The following is a 19,061-nucleotide window of genomic DNA, read 5'->3' on the forward strand; positions in this document are numbered from 1 at the left end:
CAAAGGACAAAAATTTAATGAAAAAAAAATTTAAGAAGCCACAGGGATAAAGATTCAAAACGCTCAGAAGTCAGTAACAGTTACAGAGGGAGGGCGGCTTATCAAGTAAGGCCGCCTGAGCACAAGGATCCCTAAAGGGACACATCATTTGAGACAAGCTGGTACACATCTGCTGTGAGTCCAATAGGGACCGTTCTAGGTGCTGGCAACTCCATGGGGAACAAGACAGGCAACATCTCTAATCTCATGCAGCTCACGGATCCTCACACAAAGTGTTTTTGTATGGAGAGAAAAGGAAATCAGAATGGAGGAAAGGAGGAGAAGGGGCAACTCTGGAGAGAAAGGTATCTATCAAAAGTACAAGGAAGGCCAGGAGCGGTGGCTCATGCCTGTAATCCCAGCACTCTGGGAGGTCAGGAGGTCAGGAGATCGAGACCAGCCTTGCCAACATGGTGAAACCCCATCTCTATGAAAAATACAAAAACTAGCCAGGCATGCTGGCACGTGCCTGTAGTCAGAGCTACGCGGGAGGCTGAGGCAGGAGAATCACTTGAACCTGGCAGGTGGAGGTTGCAGTGAGATGGCGCCACTGCACTCTAGTCTGGGCAACAGAGCAAGACTCCATCTAAAAAAAAAAAAAAAAAAAAAAAAATACAAGGAAGCCCGGTAGCCCCTGACAGGGACCTCTCTTCTCCCAAAATAAGAAAGTAGTAACTCCACACATTTCTCTGGTAAACCAGTGGAGAAGAGGACGTGACTCTTTTGAGAGGATCTGCTTAGCTGTTCTGAAGAGCTGAAAAATTATCATATATAAGCTTCTAAAGCCCAGATGACAGGCCTAATTCCATTTCTATATAGTGATGCATGAGGTGAGTCATGGAAATTACCTGTTCAGAAAAGGTAAGAAGGAGCAATTGCCAGCCTCAACTGCAGTTACTGGGTAAAGGATGTGATCCACAGCTTGCAACAAACGTGTTCATATTCTTAAGTGAAAATACTGCAAATGTAAATAGCAGAAATGAGGTTCTCCAAAGAGAGGCAGAGAACAACAGAGACAGCACTCGCATAAAGCAGCAAAAGAACAGAAGTCCACAATCATTTGACAAAATGAATCCAGTTTTAATTCACACAGATCTCACTTAACTTTCAAGTTGCTAAGATATTTTCTATCTTGCTATTTTTTCTCCCTATGTGCTTTTTAAAAGATATTAAATTGCCATTGGCCGTTTTTGGGGGGCTTTTTGTGCTCTCATTTCAAAATGCACATAGACAGGTTTTCTTGGGAGACACAGATGATGGCAATGTGACATGAGCCACCTAAGTGAAATTCTTCAGTCCTCAAAAAAGACAATCGAGTGGTGTTTTAAATATACAAATAATTAATTTATACAAAAAAGGTGATAATTCCCCTGGCTTTAAGGGAAAACAGATTAAAATCCTAGCAGAAAGGCTTTAAGATATCAAAAGGGGTACAGATTTTAGTAAAATAAAATTTGAGGTTTCACAACATGGATTGAGTTTTCAGGCACCAGTTGTTCAGGTCTAAGTCATCGAACATTCAAGTTATCTAGTGCATTTAGCATTTTAAGTTAAATGTTAATTATCGTATTTTTAGTGTAAAGAGGATAACAAAATTGGCGAAGCAGGTTAAAAAAAAAAAAAGCAAAAAAGATCCTAGGAGTTAGTCATGGTCACCAACCGGGCATATGGACCCCTGAATTTTCAATCACCAACCTGCACGATGAGACATGTTCTCTCACAGTCTCCTCTTTTGTGATTATGAATCTGGCTTTGCAGAAACAAGTTAATTTGAAAATCTGTATTTAGAGCAGCTTTGCATCTGAAGATAAAAGACTTTGTTTTTTGTTTTGGTGTCCTTAATCTAGTTTTCTAAGCTACCTAAAACTAAAGTACAGTGATTCTAAATATTCCTCTGTCAGTCAAGAAACAAAGAAAAAAAGAAGGGATACTTGAGAACCCACTGTATGCCAGAAACCCTGCTAAGTTCCTTTCTTTGCATTTTCATTCTTCCTCACAATTCCCTAGGAAGTAGATATTATTTCCTTATTTGCAGACACGGAAATATTAAGGGAGAGAGAAAAAAAACACTTTACCAGGGTAACCAGTTATTTAGTGGCGGAGCTGAGATTAACATTCAAATCTGATGGTTATTATGGTTATTATCCCAATATATCCAACCATAATTAACAGAAACCATTGCTTTTTAATTTAATGATCCCTATCTCAATCTGCTATGTCTCCTCTTTTATAGACTAAATTTACTTAATCTTTTCAATAGTAAAACAATCACACACAATACTTGTTTCTCTGAATAGTCATAATCATCAATGATTCACAATGAAACCAGTGATCAATTAAAAAGCAAACAAACAAGAGTTCTCCAATCCTGTCCTGCAAAATTGATTTTTGAACCTAAGAGTGAAAACTGGTATCTACTTGGTGAATAACTGCAACTGTCAAGAACTTTCAGAATCCCTGACCATCATTCAAAAGAATACTCTGAAGTTTATGTTATACACAAATGTAATGCTAGCAAAGCAATAATCAGAAAAAAGATAACAGGCTCAGTGCTACACCTGGAACCTAGCAGCTACCACTGGAGAATGCCGATCCAATTCATCAGTATGCAGCTCAACAGCTTCAAATCCACCTATCCTCTGTTATTCTCTTCATATTCTGCTTTCTGGTCCACAGGATATGCCATACTTTGCCAAATGCATCAGTGAAGCCCTAACACTGACAAATCAGGTTAGTACCACTGGACTTGTTTGTTCCACATGGTTTTCCATGAGCTCACTGTGATGGTCTTTTTGCTGTCAACTTGGCTAGGCTAGTGTCCCTCGTTAATCACTGATGGTCTTTTTGCTGTCAACTTGGCTAGGCTAGTGTCCCTCGTTAATCAATCAAACACGAATATAGGTGTTGCTGTGAAAGTACTTTGTAGATGGGATTAAGGCCCATAATCCACTGACTTTAATGAAGAGAGATTATCCTGGATAATCTGAGTGGGCCTGACTCAATCAGTTGGAAGGCCTTAAGAGCAGAGCTGAGGCTTCCCTGGAGCTCTGAATGGATCATGGCCACCCAGACTTTCTTAGATGCTCCCCTTTTTTCTTCTTCATATTCATTCTTGGCTGCACTATCTAGAATTTGGTTTTTGAGAGACTAGTGCACCTCTGTACTGTCTTCCTTTTGGAATCCCAATCTCGAGTACCCTCTTCTCTAAATGCTAACACTGCAATAATAAAATAACTGGGTTGCGGGGGAAAGATAGGGACTGAGAGGTTGGGGGAAAACAGAGAGGGTTTCCATGAGTTTTGCCAGCACTTGAAAGTTTCATTCAAAATATTATTATCCCGCCGGGCGCGGTGGCTCAAGCCTGTAATCCCAGAACTTTGGGAGGCTGAGATGGGCGGATCACGAGGTCAGGAGATCGAGACCATCCTGGCTAACACAGTGAAACCCCGTCTCTACTAAAAAATACAAAAAACTAGCCGGGCGAGATGGCGGGCGCCTGTAGTCCCAGCTACTCGGGAGGTTGAGGCAGGAGAATGGCATAAACCCAGGAGGCAGAGCTTGCAGTGAGCTGAGATCTGGCCACTGCACTCCAGCCTGGGCCACAAAGCGAGACTCTATCTCAAAAAAAAAAAAAAAAAAAAAAAAATATATATATATATATATACATATATATATATTATTATCCCTTATTAAAGTGGATATAGCAATAGCAGTCTGGTATATAAATATGTGGACAGAATTTTCTTCTCTATATTTGGAATATGTGTGCAGGATAACAGCACCATAATGTCTCATGTCGCTCATTCGTTCAGGCTCAATCTTAAAAGGTTTGCTCAGTTCTATGAAGACCTGTGCTTGCAACTCAAGCGAACAATTCCTGGATGGTGGTTTGGCCTGACAGAGAATGCAAACACTGGTGTGGCCCAGGCTGACTTCTTGACACCAAGATGGAAGTATCTCTTTTTCTTAATAGAAAAAAATACTCAGTTTTATTAAACGGATATATATTTAACTCTAGGAAAAAAGTTGCTGACTTTACCCTGCTATATGTGTGAATGGTGCTCTGTAGTATCTAACATTAGAATGCAGATCTTGCTCAGAGAAGTTTAAAAATGATGCAATGCTAAATCAAACAAATATTTTCGTATCACAATGTAACACAGATTAGAAACTAATAATGAGGTAAATACAGTATTACAGAAATGTACTTAGTATTTTGAAAATCTAGGTCAACCCTCTCTAAAATATTATTTATTTTACATTAACTAGAAGATAATGTAATTAGCTTAGCGTCTGTCCTTATCGGGATGCCAGTACGTCTGACAGGATTTCTGGATCTGGGAATTTTCAGCATAGTAAATTGTGCAGCTGAAAAGTTTTTGTGCTTGATGATAGTGCTGGTATGATAGAGATGATGGAAGAGAACAACATTTAAAATGAGCCATCTCCAGAATCTGTAACTGGCTGGTTCTATGCTTATCATGATATGTAAGGCTTTGGCAAGCAAACACAGGCTGTTCTTTTCCTAAGTACTGAGAGCCACTCTACTGACTATGTTAATCTAGCCAATTCCCATTGGTGTAATAACCCTTGCCTGTGACAGTTTGCAACATTATGCCTTTTTTATTTTAAAGAGAGGGTCTGGCTATGTTGCCCACGCTGGTCTCCAACTCCTGGCCCCAAGCTGACTTCCTGCCTCAGCCTCTTGAGTCCCTAGGATTGCAAGTATGATGCCACTATGCCCGGCTGCACCATTAAATCTAAATAGTTATAGACCAAAAGGGTCAGCTTCTCCTTCACGCTCTTCATGTGCAATACTCACGGGATATTTTCACACTATGTGCAGAAAGTACAGCTAATCTCAATCTACAGAGAAAATGCTAAAGCCAACAGTTTCATTCCATTTTCCCTCATTTTAGGGAATAGTACTAAAAGAAAAAAAATCAGATGAACGGAGAAGATGTGGTAGAGTGGAAGGTCTTGGGAAATCAATTAATAGACCAAAATAATACTTTTTAAATGAAGTTTCTGGGAATAATTATCTGTGTCTGATAAAATAACTCACCAGTGATGCCATTGGATTCCTGCTGTAGGTCACAGTACCACAGTCGGTTTACTGGATCACATCCCTCCCTTATTGATAACAAGACATAGCGGCCATCATCAGATAACTAAAAAAGAAAAAAAAAAATAGTGCAGGGGGCTAATTAGAATATATTTGTGTGAGAACATTATTGAATATTAAGTTAAAAAGTTAAGGTTAATTTCCAAAGGCAGTGTCTCTGCCCCAAACTCATGATCTGATAAGTTATCTGAATAAAAAAATGAACATCAATTTTATCTTATTTCACCCATAATCATAGTTTAACAAAACACAGTGAATTATTTTAGTTGAAAATACCAGCAGAGGTAACTGAAAGTCGTAACTTCAATGTAATTTTTATTTTAATTTCTAGTCTATTCTTTAAACTGAAAATATGTAAAATCCATCATTTTGAATATAATATCCTTGACTTTAAAGTTTTCTCATGGGTTGCATAATTTAAAGTTCGTTGTTCTCAGTAAGAATTAGCAAAATGGGGCCAGATGCGGTGGTTCACGCCTGTAATCCCAGCACTTTGGGAGGCCGAGTGGGGGTGGATCACCTGAGGTCAGGAGTTCAAGATCAGCCTGGCCAACGTGGTGAAACCCTGTCTCTACTAAAAATATAAAAATTAGCCACGTGTGGTGGTGGGTGCCTGTAACCCCAGCTACTTGGGAGACTGAGGCAGAAGAATTGTTTGAACCCAGGAGACAGAGTTTGCAGTGAGCTGACACAGCGCCACTGCACTCCAGCCTGGGTGACAGAGTGACACTCCATCTCAAAAAAAAAAAAAAAAAGAAAAGAAAAGAAAAGAATTAGCAAAATGGGTATAGATGCAAGAAATTCACTATGGTCCACACTGGTCACACTGACAAGTTTCTACTGAATAACTGCTTATGCATATTTTTAGTCCCTTCTACCACAAGATCTCAGAAATGAAAGGCCTATGCTCAGAGACTTTCCTTGTTAGTATAAACAGCAAAAAGAATCCCAATAATCTAATACAAACAATATATTATTGTTTTGAGTTGACAAAATTGATATGTGGTATCAAACTACACATATTCGTTTGCAACTAATTTTTTTCATTCAATGTAAATTTTATCATTAGTCCATGTTGGTATGTGCAAATCTAGTTCATTCATTTTAACTGCTGTACAGTATTACAATCTAGAAATATACCACCATTAGTTGATCCATCATCCTATCCATAAACATCTATATTATTTGTTTTCTTACTATTACAAATAATTGTTTAGAAAATTTCTGGACCATATTTGTGACCTAAAATGCTTCCCAGTATATATAACTAGAAGTAAAATTGCTCAGTGGTAGGACATGCACATATTCAACTTTATGAGATGTTGCCAAATTATTCTCCAAAGTGGTGGTACCAACTTACACTCTTACTTAGCAGTACTGTATGAGAGTTCCTGTTTTTCCATATCCTTATTATAAGAGTTAATTTTATATGTCAACCTGGCTAGGCCATAGTGCCCAGATATTTGGATCTTAGTTTAGATGTTTCTGTGAAGTTTTTTTGTTTTTTTTTGTTTTTTTTTTTTTTTTTAAAGATAAGATTACATTTAAGTGAGCAGATTTAGAGTAAAGCAGATCACCCTCCATAATGTGGGTGGGACTCATCCAATCAGTTCATGGCCTTGACAGAATACTGACCTCCACTGAACAGGAGGGATTCAGCCAGCCAACAGCCTTTGGACTCAACTGTAACTCTTCCTTGAGTCTCCAGTCTGTGGGCTTACCCTGCAGGGTTAGGACTTGCCAAGACTCCACAATCACATGAGCCAATTCCTTAAACAAATCCTCTCTATGTGTATATATATACATACACACACATCCTGTTAGCTCTTTTTCTCTGGTAAACCCTAATAGCTCTTATTCTTTCATTTGCTCCTTCAATAAACATTTGCTAAGCAGCTATTTTGTGCAAGACATTTTTCTAGGTGTTAAAGATACATCAATAAACAAATCAGGAAAAAAAAAGTTACATCTATTAAGAGAGAGGAACACATAAATACAGAATTATGTAGTATATTATGATAAATGCCATGAAAACATGAACAGGTCTCAGTAAGGGAGACAGGATATGGTGGGCAGGTTGTAGTTTTTTTTTTTTGTGACGGAGTTTCACCCTCGTTGCCCAGGCTGGAGTGCAACGGTACTCCAACCTGCAATCTCTGCCTCCTGGGTTCCAGCAATTCTCCTGCCTCAGCCTCCTGAGTAGCTGGGATTACAGACAACCACCACTACGCCCAGCTAATTTTTGTAGTTTTAGTAGAGGTGGAGTTTCACCAAGTTGGTCAGTCTGGTCTTGAACTTCTGACCTCAGGTGATCCACCCACCTTGGCCTCCCAAAGTGCTAGGATTATAGGCGTGAGCCACTGCGCCCAGCCGAGGCTATAGTTTTAAATATGGCAATCAAGGTAAACCCCATTAAGAAGGCATCTTTCCACTGTTTTCTGACTTGCACTGTTTCCATTGGAAAGTCGGTGTCATTTCTTATCTTTCTTTCCCTATACGTAATGTGTGTTTTCTCCTCTGGCTGCTTTTAGTATTTTGTTATCTTTGGCTTTCTGAATATTGATTATTCTGTAATGGGCTTTGATGTAGTAACCTGCTTGAGATTAATTGAGCTTCTTGAATCTGTGGATTTCTGTATTTTATCAAATTTGTAACATTTTTGGCCATTTGTTCCTCATGTATATATTTTTTGTCTCCTCACCCCTATTCTAGAACTTCAAATATATACTGTTACATAACTTGGTAGTATTCCACAGGTCAATGAAACTGTGTTCATTTTTGTTTTAGTTTCTCTTTGTGGTTTAGTTTCGATTGTCCTGTCTTCAACTTTTGCATTTTCTTTTATAGCATCTAAACTGCTATAAAACAGATACTTTTTCATTTCAGAGTTTCATTTTTTATTTCTAGAAGAGTATGTGGTTCATTTTTATATTTTCTATTTCTTTGTTCATTATAGTAACACTTAGTAAAGATTTCTAAAAAGTATTTTTTTATGATAGCTTTTTATAAGTCCTTATATGTTAATTCTACTCTGTTATTTCTGGATCTGTTTCTATTGACTGTTTTTTCTCTTGGCTATAAGTCACATTTTTTTTTTGCTTCTTCTTTAATAACTTTATTTATTTTTTAACTGGATTCTGGACTTTTGAATGTTGTCTGGATTTATTTTCTGGTCTGTCTGTAAAACATTTTGTGACAGTTAATTTGTTGCCAGATCAGCTTGATCCATTCTAGACTTGTTTTCAAAGGTTTGTTGGGTAAGGTATACAGCCCTACTGCTAAGGCATGGCCTCTCTGAGGTCTAATTGAATACCCTGGGTGTTCACAAAGTCTTTCCCCTCTGACTTGTCAGAATGTGAACGTCTCCCAGCTGTTTTAAACCTTTGGGAGTTGTCAGCTTACAGCCCCCTAGTAGTTCTTAGCTTGAATCATAAAGTCTTAGTCAGTCAGCGTACACGCTGCTTAACAGCCAAAAACATGAGGGGATTCCAAGGCAGATATCTGAAACTCTTAGGGGGCAGTTTCCTCCTTTTGTTACTCTGCCCTGCAAATTCCAGTGTATTCAGTCTCTCTGATTTCCAATCTTTGGATCCTTAGCTCAGTGAAACGACAATATTCTGAGCTTCTCCTCCTTGTGCCAGAGGCCAAAAAGTACCTCCAGGCAGAAAGCCAGGGCAACTGTAGGACTTACCTCTTTCCTGGATCAGTCTGGGGCGCCCTATTGATCAATATCTGAAAACAGTTGCTTTGTCTATTTTGCATAGTTTCCTAGCTGTGTACAGCAAGAGGACTAGTCCAGTACCAGTTATACCATCATGTCCAGAAGCAAAAATCTATCATGATGTCTTAAACAAGTCTCTTGCAAATGAATACAACTTGGACACAACTAGTCTTTAAAATCCAATCTAAAAATCTGTATTCCATATCCATTAATTTTTATTGCTGAGGTACTGGCTTCCACATTTTAAATTTTGAACCTTTTATTTATCTTGCTTTCCCCAGTGTCTTTCCTCTTTGTATTATATTTTTCCTTCTTTGATTTGGGAATTACACATTCTATTATCCTTAAGCTTTTAATATACGTGGCTAACTGTTCAGAATTTTGGTTCCACCTTATTTTTAAACCATCCTATATTAAGATTATCCACAACTTCACAATTACAATCTTATTAATATAATTGAAAGTAGCATCATTAATACTACTTCAAACTTTTGTTCTCTTGTCCTTTAAATAAAGACAGACTACAGCATAGTGTTTAAAGTCACTTTACATCAATCATAAATGATGGCCAATTCAGTTGTAGTGCTCCAGTCATCAGAAAGATAGAGCAGTAAAATTCACTGCAAGAACCATACCAAACCTTCAATGACAGCTGTCTCAAGCACATCTAATGAGTTTTTCTCAGCATTTCTGGCTGTGCTAAATAGCTGTAGCAGTTTATACTTAATCTAAAGCAGGAAGTCCCAAGGTACATTGCTGTTATAATGCCAATTAAGTCAGTCCTCTTCATTATAATTCTCTTCATCACAATCTGGAGTTGTTCCACAGCCACTAAAATTTGCTAAACTGAAAACAACGTTGAATTTTCAAATGCTCAAAGTCTCAAGCCTCAAAATCATTTGTAAGTCACTGTTGCCCCAAAATGTACAGACTAAAAATATACCTTCTTCCACTTAAATTTAAACAACACACACTTAATGACAGCACCACACTCAGATTATTTCAAGGCAATTTAAAAGATGAATTTTGGAAATCATTGGGAGGGGAAGACATAAATCCTGTTGATGTGGAGGGCATGTGACTATCAACAGAATAAAGTTATTTTCCTAAAAGCCAGATTTAAAATAAGAAAAGTAGAAAAGAAGGCAAGCCAAGAGCCCATCAGGCCTTCATGGAACAGTTTGAATTCTGGTTCAACAATACTGGTTTTCTTTTTTTTTCGTTAAGCGATATGATACCCCAGCTAGAATAATTGTGCTCTCCAGAAGCAATTAATCTGATTTGCAAACACTGATTTTTTCTTTTGCAAAAACTGTAATAATATTAGCCTGACCAATTATGAAATAATTCCTAAATTTACAAATTCCTAAATTTGTGCTTTCATGGCTTCCTTCTATTTTAAATCTATATTATTTTAAGCAAATTTTCCTTAAGTAAAAATGACTTACCTTCATAAAAATCTACCATTTATGTAAATAAAACATTAGCAAAAACAAAATTAAAAGAATTACTATAAATGAAACATTTACATTAACGATATTAAATTTATTACTTGCATTCCTAACAATAACAATAAACCTCAAGGCTAAAACTCTTTACCATTTTTATTAGTCAATTTTTAATATGTAGGTTACTTTGACAGTCTACTTCTGCAAAGTCATCTGTTGAATTATATTTAGAGTACTGGTTCAACATAATTAGAAAATGTTAAAAGAGAAGAAAGTACTAACATTTGCATTGATAAATGTATTTGGAAAGAGGAAAAAATCTAGATGTAGAGAGAGCATGGTATTCTACAGACAGGCTAAATAACATTTGGTCATTCACTGGTACTACACCTTTCATTTTCCATAAGCAGACAGAAACCTGGGAGGTTATAAAAAAAACAAAGCCAAAAGCCACAACCCCACGCTCCTTCTCTGGTGGCTGGCAGAAAGGCATGTCTCCTGAAGGTGGGAGGAGCACTCATCTCCAGACTTCAGGGAGTAATTAATTCACTCTTCCCCCTTGCCTTGGCTACTCTTTCTTGGCAAAGTTTCCTCAAATTTAACTTCTCTTTCCACCAGAGTAGAATCAAGGTCCTCAATGAAAGGGGAAAGTCACTCAGCTTGCTTTGGTTAAGGGTACTTGGATATGCCACTCGTCATTGTAAAATGGATCTTCTGGGTGGTCCAGCCCAGTTCTCCAAAAGAGTCAACTACCACAGCCTCAAGGGCAAAAGCCTTTTCATAAAAGTGTATTCCTGTGCCCAGGGTGGATGAGGTTGGACACAGCTACTATCACCAGAAGTGGCAGATCTTAATAGGAAAATCTCGGTCAACTTCCCATCCCCAGCCAACTTCTCATCTTCCATACCAAAGACACAATTTAACACGTGCCATTAACCACTGCAGTTCACTATTCAGGGCAGCCACAGCTGGGGTGTGTATTCCACCACCATTTATCAAGGGTCTACCAAGTGCTGGCTGCTGAACCAGGCTCAGGCACACACAGATCAATAGGCCAGAACCTTCAAGAACTCATGCTTAGGTGGGAGAGACAGATACACTGAAGGATACAGACACACACAGAAAGAGCCATGTTGTAGAACATTAATAGCAAGAAGTACAATGTATGATGGGAATGGGTGAGAGGGGCATCTACAGGGTGGTGAGCTGGACGGAAAAAATGAATTCTGAAAAGGCTTTGGGGAAGTGATGACCCCTAAGCGATTATTAAAGAAGTAGAATTCCCCTAGTTTCTTGAAATTGTCCATGCTTAAAATTCAAAGGCTACCCTGGTTTATGTTATCTGGTGCAGAGAGCTATGTCTAACATATACTCAAGTACATACATTCGTTCTCAAGTGTGTATCTCACTGACAGACATCAGCATGTGTAGTGGGTGCTGTGCTGGGCTGCCCTCTAGGGCTGAAGCCCTCATTTCCCAGCTGATGGGTGTTGGGAGTAGACAGCTCTCAGATGAGAATCTCTCCAGGCCTCATCCTCAAGTTGAAGATGCACCTCTTCCAAGATCATACATTCTTTTGGGTTCATCCACATATGACAACTGGTTAATGTAGGTTTATAAAGGCCTGGACCCCTCTCCCTCCTGTTAGGACAATGCTGAAGGGCTCACCTAGCTTGAGGGTTCCTGCAGGATTGCCTGACTCCTCTGTGATGATTGCATCACAGTTCAAGTCCTCCCTCTGCTGCCTTCGTTCGTCACACAGGCAGAGATTTTGAAAGCTCTCCCAGCAAACTTCCCGCACACAAATTTCTATCTCAGAGTCTGCTTCCCAGGGAAGCTGATCTGTGACAACATGTAAGGCATCGCTAATATCCTGTAAATATGCAGTGTGTACAACACAGCCCACAGCTACTCTTCTTCCACTCAGTGTCCTTGCCAGGCTCAACAAACAGTTCAGTTCTCCCTGACTGAAGTCTGAATCAACTAGAAACAGAACAAGAGTCAACAGATGGAGAACCGAGATCTCAACTTTACAGCTGAATAAGTACACACTTAAGAATGTGGCTTAGTGCTGTGAGTCAGTTAATCTGTGAACTCCCAACCTCTCTCATGTCTAGTCATTGAGAAACCAAGATTCAGTGAAATTTCTCGGCAGGAAGGTCAGAAGAATGGGGAAAGAAGTGTTCCCCTTTCATCTTGGTGGTTTCTTACCCTGGCATATTTTATGCTAGCCTGAGGAAAACTGTAAGTTTTGGCTTCTACTTTTGAAGAGGGAACCCAATAACAGCTATCATACTAATTTACATTTATCAAAAGGTAGGACATAAAGTATGGGGGTATTGTATTTTATAGTTTCATTAAAGAAGACATTAATTCATTAACAATTCTACTTGTGTATACTGTGGTACTAGGCTACACCAAGGAAGTCAAAGAAAACTCTCACTAGACATAGTTCAAATTGTTAGAGTATGTATTTTATACTTTACTCCATTAGGTTCACATGTACTTGTCTGATAAACACATAATTTGGACAACTTAGCATATTCAGGAAAATAACTCCTACAAAAGTCACAGAATTTAGAAGGATAAGTAGCGACCAGAGTATTTTTAAGGGAATCTAGTCCCAAATAAATGTTTTTACAAAATGTCTTCAGTTAATGCCTTACCTAGGTGTGATGTGATTCACTCAGACCAGAGTCTTGATCAAGCTATTCCATTTCACAAGGTCATCGGCTCTACCATTGGGTCATCTGAAGGCTTTGCACACACATGTACATATATATACATATGTACACACCATATATCTATAAGTCTTCAGGATAAGTATGAAATAGATACTAATATCTCAATATGGCAGTTTCTCTGGAAAATGGGTATATATTTTAAACAATAAACCTCTGTTATGAATATTAAAATGAATCTGGCTATTTTCAGTCTCAACACTATACAATGCAAAGAATACCTGAGCTTTCCAAATGACCAAAATAAACAAGCCTTTCTTCATATTGAGACAATTAACAGAAAAGCAGTTCATGTTTTAAACTCCCAACAATTTAACTATGTATGAAGTAATTTGTCCTTAAAAACAACAGAACACAAAACCTAATATTTATATATAGAGAGAATATGTGGACTTACATCAAACATATTTTCAAAGAAAAACTCAAGTCATTTTATGCTAGAGCAACTACACTCCAGTTGTGTGGTGTTGTATTAATAAGGAAATTTTCATGGCCATGAAATTTCTTTAGTATATTTAATTTTTTTCTCTTAGAACCTAACAAAGAAAAGGCGAAGAAAGTTTTTCCATTATTTGAATCTACATGCACTTTCAAACTGAGGAAGGTATTTTCTTTTATATGTCATAATAAAAGAATTAGTTGCATGTAAAAAAAGGATTCTAAAAAGCAGTGACACTTGAAATTGTCCTGGAAATGAACAAAAGGAGTGAAAATGGATCTTAATAGCTTTGAGAGTTAATCATGCTATTCTCAGAGCAGGAGACTTTATCAAATTTATTTTATATAAATCTTTTGAATTCCTTTCACAGTAGTTGTGAATCATAGCAACATCCCTTTAATATTATTTTTCTAACACTTAGGAAAACTTTTAAAACTAACCACCTACAATGATGACTTTTCATATATGAAACTCATTTATGGATTTGTAATAAAAATAATAGGCAATGCCAGTAACAGACATACAGGGGAGGCATAAGCACAGGTGAGTATGCATTAATAATTTTAACAAACAAATTTACCCAGTTTTCCCAGTACAGTGTGGTTCTACAACAATAGAAGACAAAAAGAAATCAATCTAAATACTATATGATGTGTTGCTTGGTACGCCAGAAACAGATAAAACAGAAAATTCTAAGAAAACAAAACACATACAAAATAAATAATGATATTTTGACATGATATAGGCACTACTGTTTCTAAGTTGTTTGGTTGATAGATTTGGTTATTCAACAATCTACTGTTTGGGTCAGGTGTGGTGGCTCACGCCTATAATCCTAGCACTTTGGGAGGCCGAGACGGGCGAATCATTTGAGGTGAGGAGTTCAAGACCAGTCTGGCCTACATGGTGAAACCCCGTCTCTACTAAAAATACAAAAATTAGCTTTTTTTAAAAAAAAATGCATGGTGGCGCATGCCTGTAATCCCAACTACTCGGGAGGCTGAGGCACGAGAATCGCTTGAACCCGGGTGGTGGAGGTTGCAGGGTGCCAAGATCACAACACTGCACTCCAGCCTGGGCAACAAAGTGAGACTCCATCTCGCAAAAAAAAAGTATCTACGGTTTGTCTTATTTTCTCCCTTGCTGAGCAAAACAAGTGTTCTGTAAGAAAAGTGACTTATCAACAAATCCAACATGTCTACTAAAAATGACGCTCTCCTGCAGGATTGTTTTATGTATAAAGAGCAGCACAGCCTTCTTGCTTTACTCACATCCAGGTCTCTAGCTTGGCTTTCTGACTTTTCTGCCTTCTCAACCATGCTGCTGAGATTTTCCTGTGTGCTAATCAGCACGGTGAATATTATCACGTAAGGCAGTGCTAAGGAAAGGAAGCAGTGGTGGACACAAGGCAAGCGCTAAGTACTTGGGGAATAAATATGCACTGTGCCAACTGGGAGGAGGGCTGCTGAGCAGTTACTGGTCCAAGTCAAAAACAGCCAACCAGCAACGGGCAGAGGAGGCCGAGATCCCCCATCAGGAACACCAGTGGACTTTTCTATGACTGTTCTGGAAGGTGAGACCCTGCTGATCTTCACGTGCATGAACTTCCGCAGCGGATGTAGCAAGAGTAAGGAAATTAACATTCACTGCATACCTACTATAAGTCAAGCATCAGGCAACACATTTTATATGTTAATATATGTGTAATATATATGTTTTAATTACTAGGGATCACAGGTGAACATATAAAAATGGCTTATGGAGATATGTGACAGATATTAAGATTCAGGATTACTTTTGGAAAAAAAAAACTTTTCAAGAATTAGGTATAACAGAATTAGGTTCTCAATACAGGATTTAGCGAGATAATCACAAAGAAGCTGGGCATTTTCTCCTTAATCCTTTCTAAAGGGATGATGCATTTTCACAATCTTCATTCTAGAGCACCCTCTGCTGGGAACACTGCCATAAAATGTTTGATTTCTTTAGGATTTTTTTCTCCCCAAATGCTAACAATTCACTTTAAAACAGAGCTTTGTGGGTTTTTTTTTTTCCAACAGAACCTGACAATTTATACACTGCCATGAAACTGTCCTTCAAGTAAAGCCTCACAGTCTATATTAAATAACTGGCATCTCTGTCCATCAAAGCCCAATGCCAGCTGTTTCATGTTACACCCCAGGGGCACAAGGGAGCTCTTGTTCCTGAGCCCAGCATTTTGGACATGTGCAGGAGGGACTGAATGTAGGAGGCTTCCCGAGGTCCTTGGCTGTAAGTGAGGAGGGCAGTGAACAGAGCTTGTACTTCCAGGACAGAGTAACCCAGGGATATGCCTTCCCCTGGAGCAAGAGGTACCCAGGAAGCTACTAGGAAGACAGCTGGCCTCGAGTCATCTTGAAAGGTCCCTGATGAAAAAGGGTGGAGGAAGGAAAGGCAGAGAAGTCTGAATCTTGAGGGAATGCTTCTAGGATCAAAAGCTTTGGGGGCAGGCAGGTGGTGCAAAAGGGCAGCCAGAGAGTTTATAACCCACATCAGGGAACAGCAAAGTACAGAGGTTCCTAAAATCGAGGGGCTCTCTCTAAAAAAGGATGGCATAAGGAGAGCTGGAATCTGGACACACTGCAAGCAGCCAAGAGAGGCCGACAAACAATGACCAACAAACAATTCCCAATAAGCAAAACTCCCATTTCTCTTGTCTTACTCCTCCTCCCTGCATGGCTACTGGGAAAACTAACAGGATGAATATGCAAGGAGAGGGGCTTGGCAAACTTGAGCTGGGTAGAGGGTAAAAGTATGTAAATTGGAGAGAGCAATATTTTGTTTTGGATTGCAATGAACTTTTAATAGCAGGTCCAATACCCATAAGTGTCCAGAAAGCAAGTTCTGCCGGGTTGAAGGCAGTCATCCCGGGAAGTCACGCTGTCACAGCGTGACGGAGGGCAACAGTGGGGAAACTAAAGCTGCTTCCTGATTGGAACTTCCTGACATCTGCCTGATCAAGGCAAGACAGACCTGTCCATGCAGGAAGGCAGAGGAGGTATCTGTGAAGAAGGAAGATGAGTCACGAGGAGATAGCATCTAGGATATAAAGAGAAGTTCTCAGTGAACTTGGACTGCGGCAGTCGAAGGGGAGGTGGACGGCAGCAAGCCAGAGAAATCCGCACACGTCCATAAGCACATCCAGTCTCTGCCCACAGGGTTCCTCCACCCACACCCACAAAGCCTGCATCCTGCCCTGTGTCCTGCTTCTCTCACACCCAGCAGCTAAGTTCTCTCCCAGGAGGCTAAGAGATGCTGTGATAAATCCTCTGTCCAGTTTCAGAGCTGAAAAAGCCCTGGAGGAAACAAAGGAAATGACCTTGAACAGATTAATTTGCCCAAGGCCACAGACAGAACTAGAATAAAAATTTCTGTTCCAGTACACTCCTCTCACTCTAACACTGGCTCTCTCATCACAGACACTGTAAAATGCATTATCTAAATACTAGGTTCTATGACTGTACTAAAAGCAAGTACTTTATAAAAGCAACAATTGCAGCACATGCCTTTGGTACATGATTATAAAGAGGACTACAGCTGAGCACGGTGGCTCATGCCTGTAATTCCAGCACTTTGGGAGACCAAGATGGGCGGATTACTTGAGGTCAGGAGTTTGAGACCACCCTGGCCAACATGGTAAAATCCTGTCTCTACTAAAAATACAAAACTTAGCCAGGAATGGTGGCGCGAGCCTATAATCCCAGCTACTCGGGAGGCCGAGGAGAGAGAATTGCTTGAACTTGGGAAGCAGAGGTTACAGTGAGCCGAAATCACGCCACTGCACTCCGGCCTGGGGGACAGAGTGAGATTCCGGTTATTGCTTTTCTTTAAGATGCAAATCACTAAATAAAGGCTGTTAAGAAACTGCTTCATTTCCAGTGAATAGCCTGAGTGCTAATGTGTCCACCAGTCATGGGTGCTTCTGGTCCAGCTAGTTCTACAGTACACCTGCTTCTTGGACTCCCCTGGCTTTATCACACTTCTTGAAGGACATAAGAAATTTCCACCTCAAGATTTTTTTCATGATCTAGATTTTTCTGAGTGAAGACCTGGAACTGGACCATCAATTCAGGTTGGACCTGAGGCTTCTGAGGTGTCACACCAGCAGAACTCTAGAGTTCATGTTTAAGTGACAAGAGTACTACTCCATGTAGCCAGATGGTCCTTTCGCTCAGAAGGAGATCACACACAGCTGGGTTGGGAAAGGAGGAAGGAAGCAGCACTCACCTAGCCAGCCAGACCTGCCTGACCAGCCTTGGTAACTGGTGGGATGACACCAGTCACAACAAGACCACCCAAGTTCTGGAACACTGCTTGAGGGAAGTCTACGCCCACTTTTTGTTTACAGAGCCCACTAAGCTTTCTTACAGACTTCCTCTACATAATTCACTAAATAGGGCCCTGGTCCAATAAAGATCAAATATAAAGGACTCACTTTATATTGTTCCTTTAGCTTTTTTTTTTTTTTTTTTTTTTTTTAACAACTTCATTTATTACTTCTGTAAAGTAGAGATGCATCCCTTTATTTATTGCTATTCTTTAAAGTCATTACTCTTAGGCTGGGCATGGTGGCTCACGCCTATAATCTAGGACTCTGGGAGGCTGAGGCCGGCGGATCACCTGAAATCAGGAGTTTGAGACCAGCCTGGCCAACATGGTGAAACCCTGTCTCCACTAAAAATACAAACATTATCCTGGCGTGGTGGTCCACGCCTGTGTAATCCCAGCTACTCGCGAGGGTGAGGCAGGAAAATTGCTTGAACCCGGGAGGCGGAGGTTGGAGTGAGCTGAGATTGAGCCACCGCACTCTAGCCTGGGTGACAGAGCAAGACTCCATCTCAAAAAAAAATAAAAATAAAAATAAAAATAAATACAGTTATTACTCAATTTTTGTGTGCCCTTTCCTCTTGATCAGGGAAACAGTGTACATAGTGGTTAAGAAGATACAGGCTGTGGCCCTAACAGACCCAGCAGGCAGTTCCAGAATGGACTTGCAAGATAATTACCCTAGTAGGTATTTTATTTTCTTTATGTATTCCTTCCTTCTCAAACTGTAGTAAAGATTATATCAGATGAGTTACGCAGAGTGTACATCTATTGAAAGAATGGTAGAAGAATCATCTAACCTATTTAAATTTGCTTTTATTTGCCTAGCTAGCAGAAGTGACTATACATATGTTTAATGCATGTGATCTATTTCCACTCTATTTGTAAACACTAGCTGCTCACAGCAGCATGACTCATAACAATACTGTGGAAAGCAACCCTAGAGCCCAAGGATGAATGGATAAACAAACGGTGTACACACATACATTGGAATATTGTTCAGCGTTAAAAAGGAAGGAAACTAACACACGCTACAAGATGGTTGAAGCTTGAAGATGTTACACTAAATGAAGTAAGCCAGTCACAAAAAGACAAATACTGTAAGATGACATGTATATGAGGTACCCAGAGCAGTCAAATACAAAGGGTCAGAAAGTAGAATGGTGGCTGCCAGGTGATGGCA

General features: G+C 39.5%; 1 protein-coding gene across 2 annotated transcripts in view; it reads right to left on the reverse strand.

Moving 5' to 3' along the window:
* The window catches only part of PREP (prolyl endopeptidase), a 132,883-nt gene that overhangs the window by 77,745 nt on the left and 36,077 nt on the right, over window positions 1–19,061 (reverse strand). For both annotated transcript variants that reach the window (XM_008007468.3, XM_008007469.3), the window contains one exon: window positions 5,105–5,210. In XM_008007468.3, the coding sequence (XP_008005659.1) occupies window positions 5,105–5,210 (106 nt within the window). The remainder of the gene's footprint in view (window positions 1–5,104; window positions 5,211–19,061) is intronic.

Source organism: Chlorocebus sabaeus, chromosome 13 (assembly GCF_047675955.1).
Source record: "Chlorocebus sabaeus isolate Y175 chromosome 13, mChlSab1.0.hap1, whole genome shotgun sequence".
NCBI classification, from domain to species: Eukaryota; Metazoa; Chordata; class Mammalia; order Primates; family Cercopithecidae; genus Chlorocebus; species Chlorocebus sabaeus.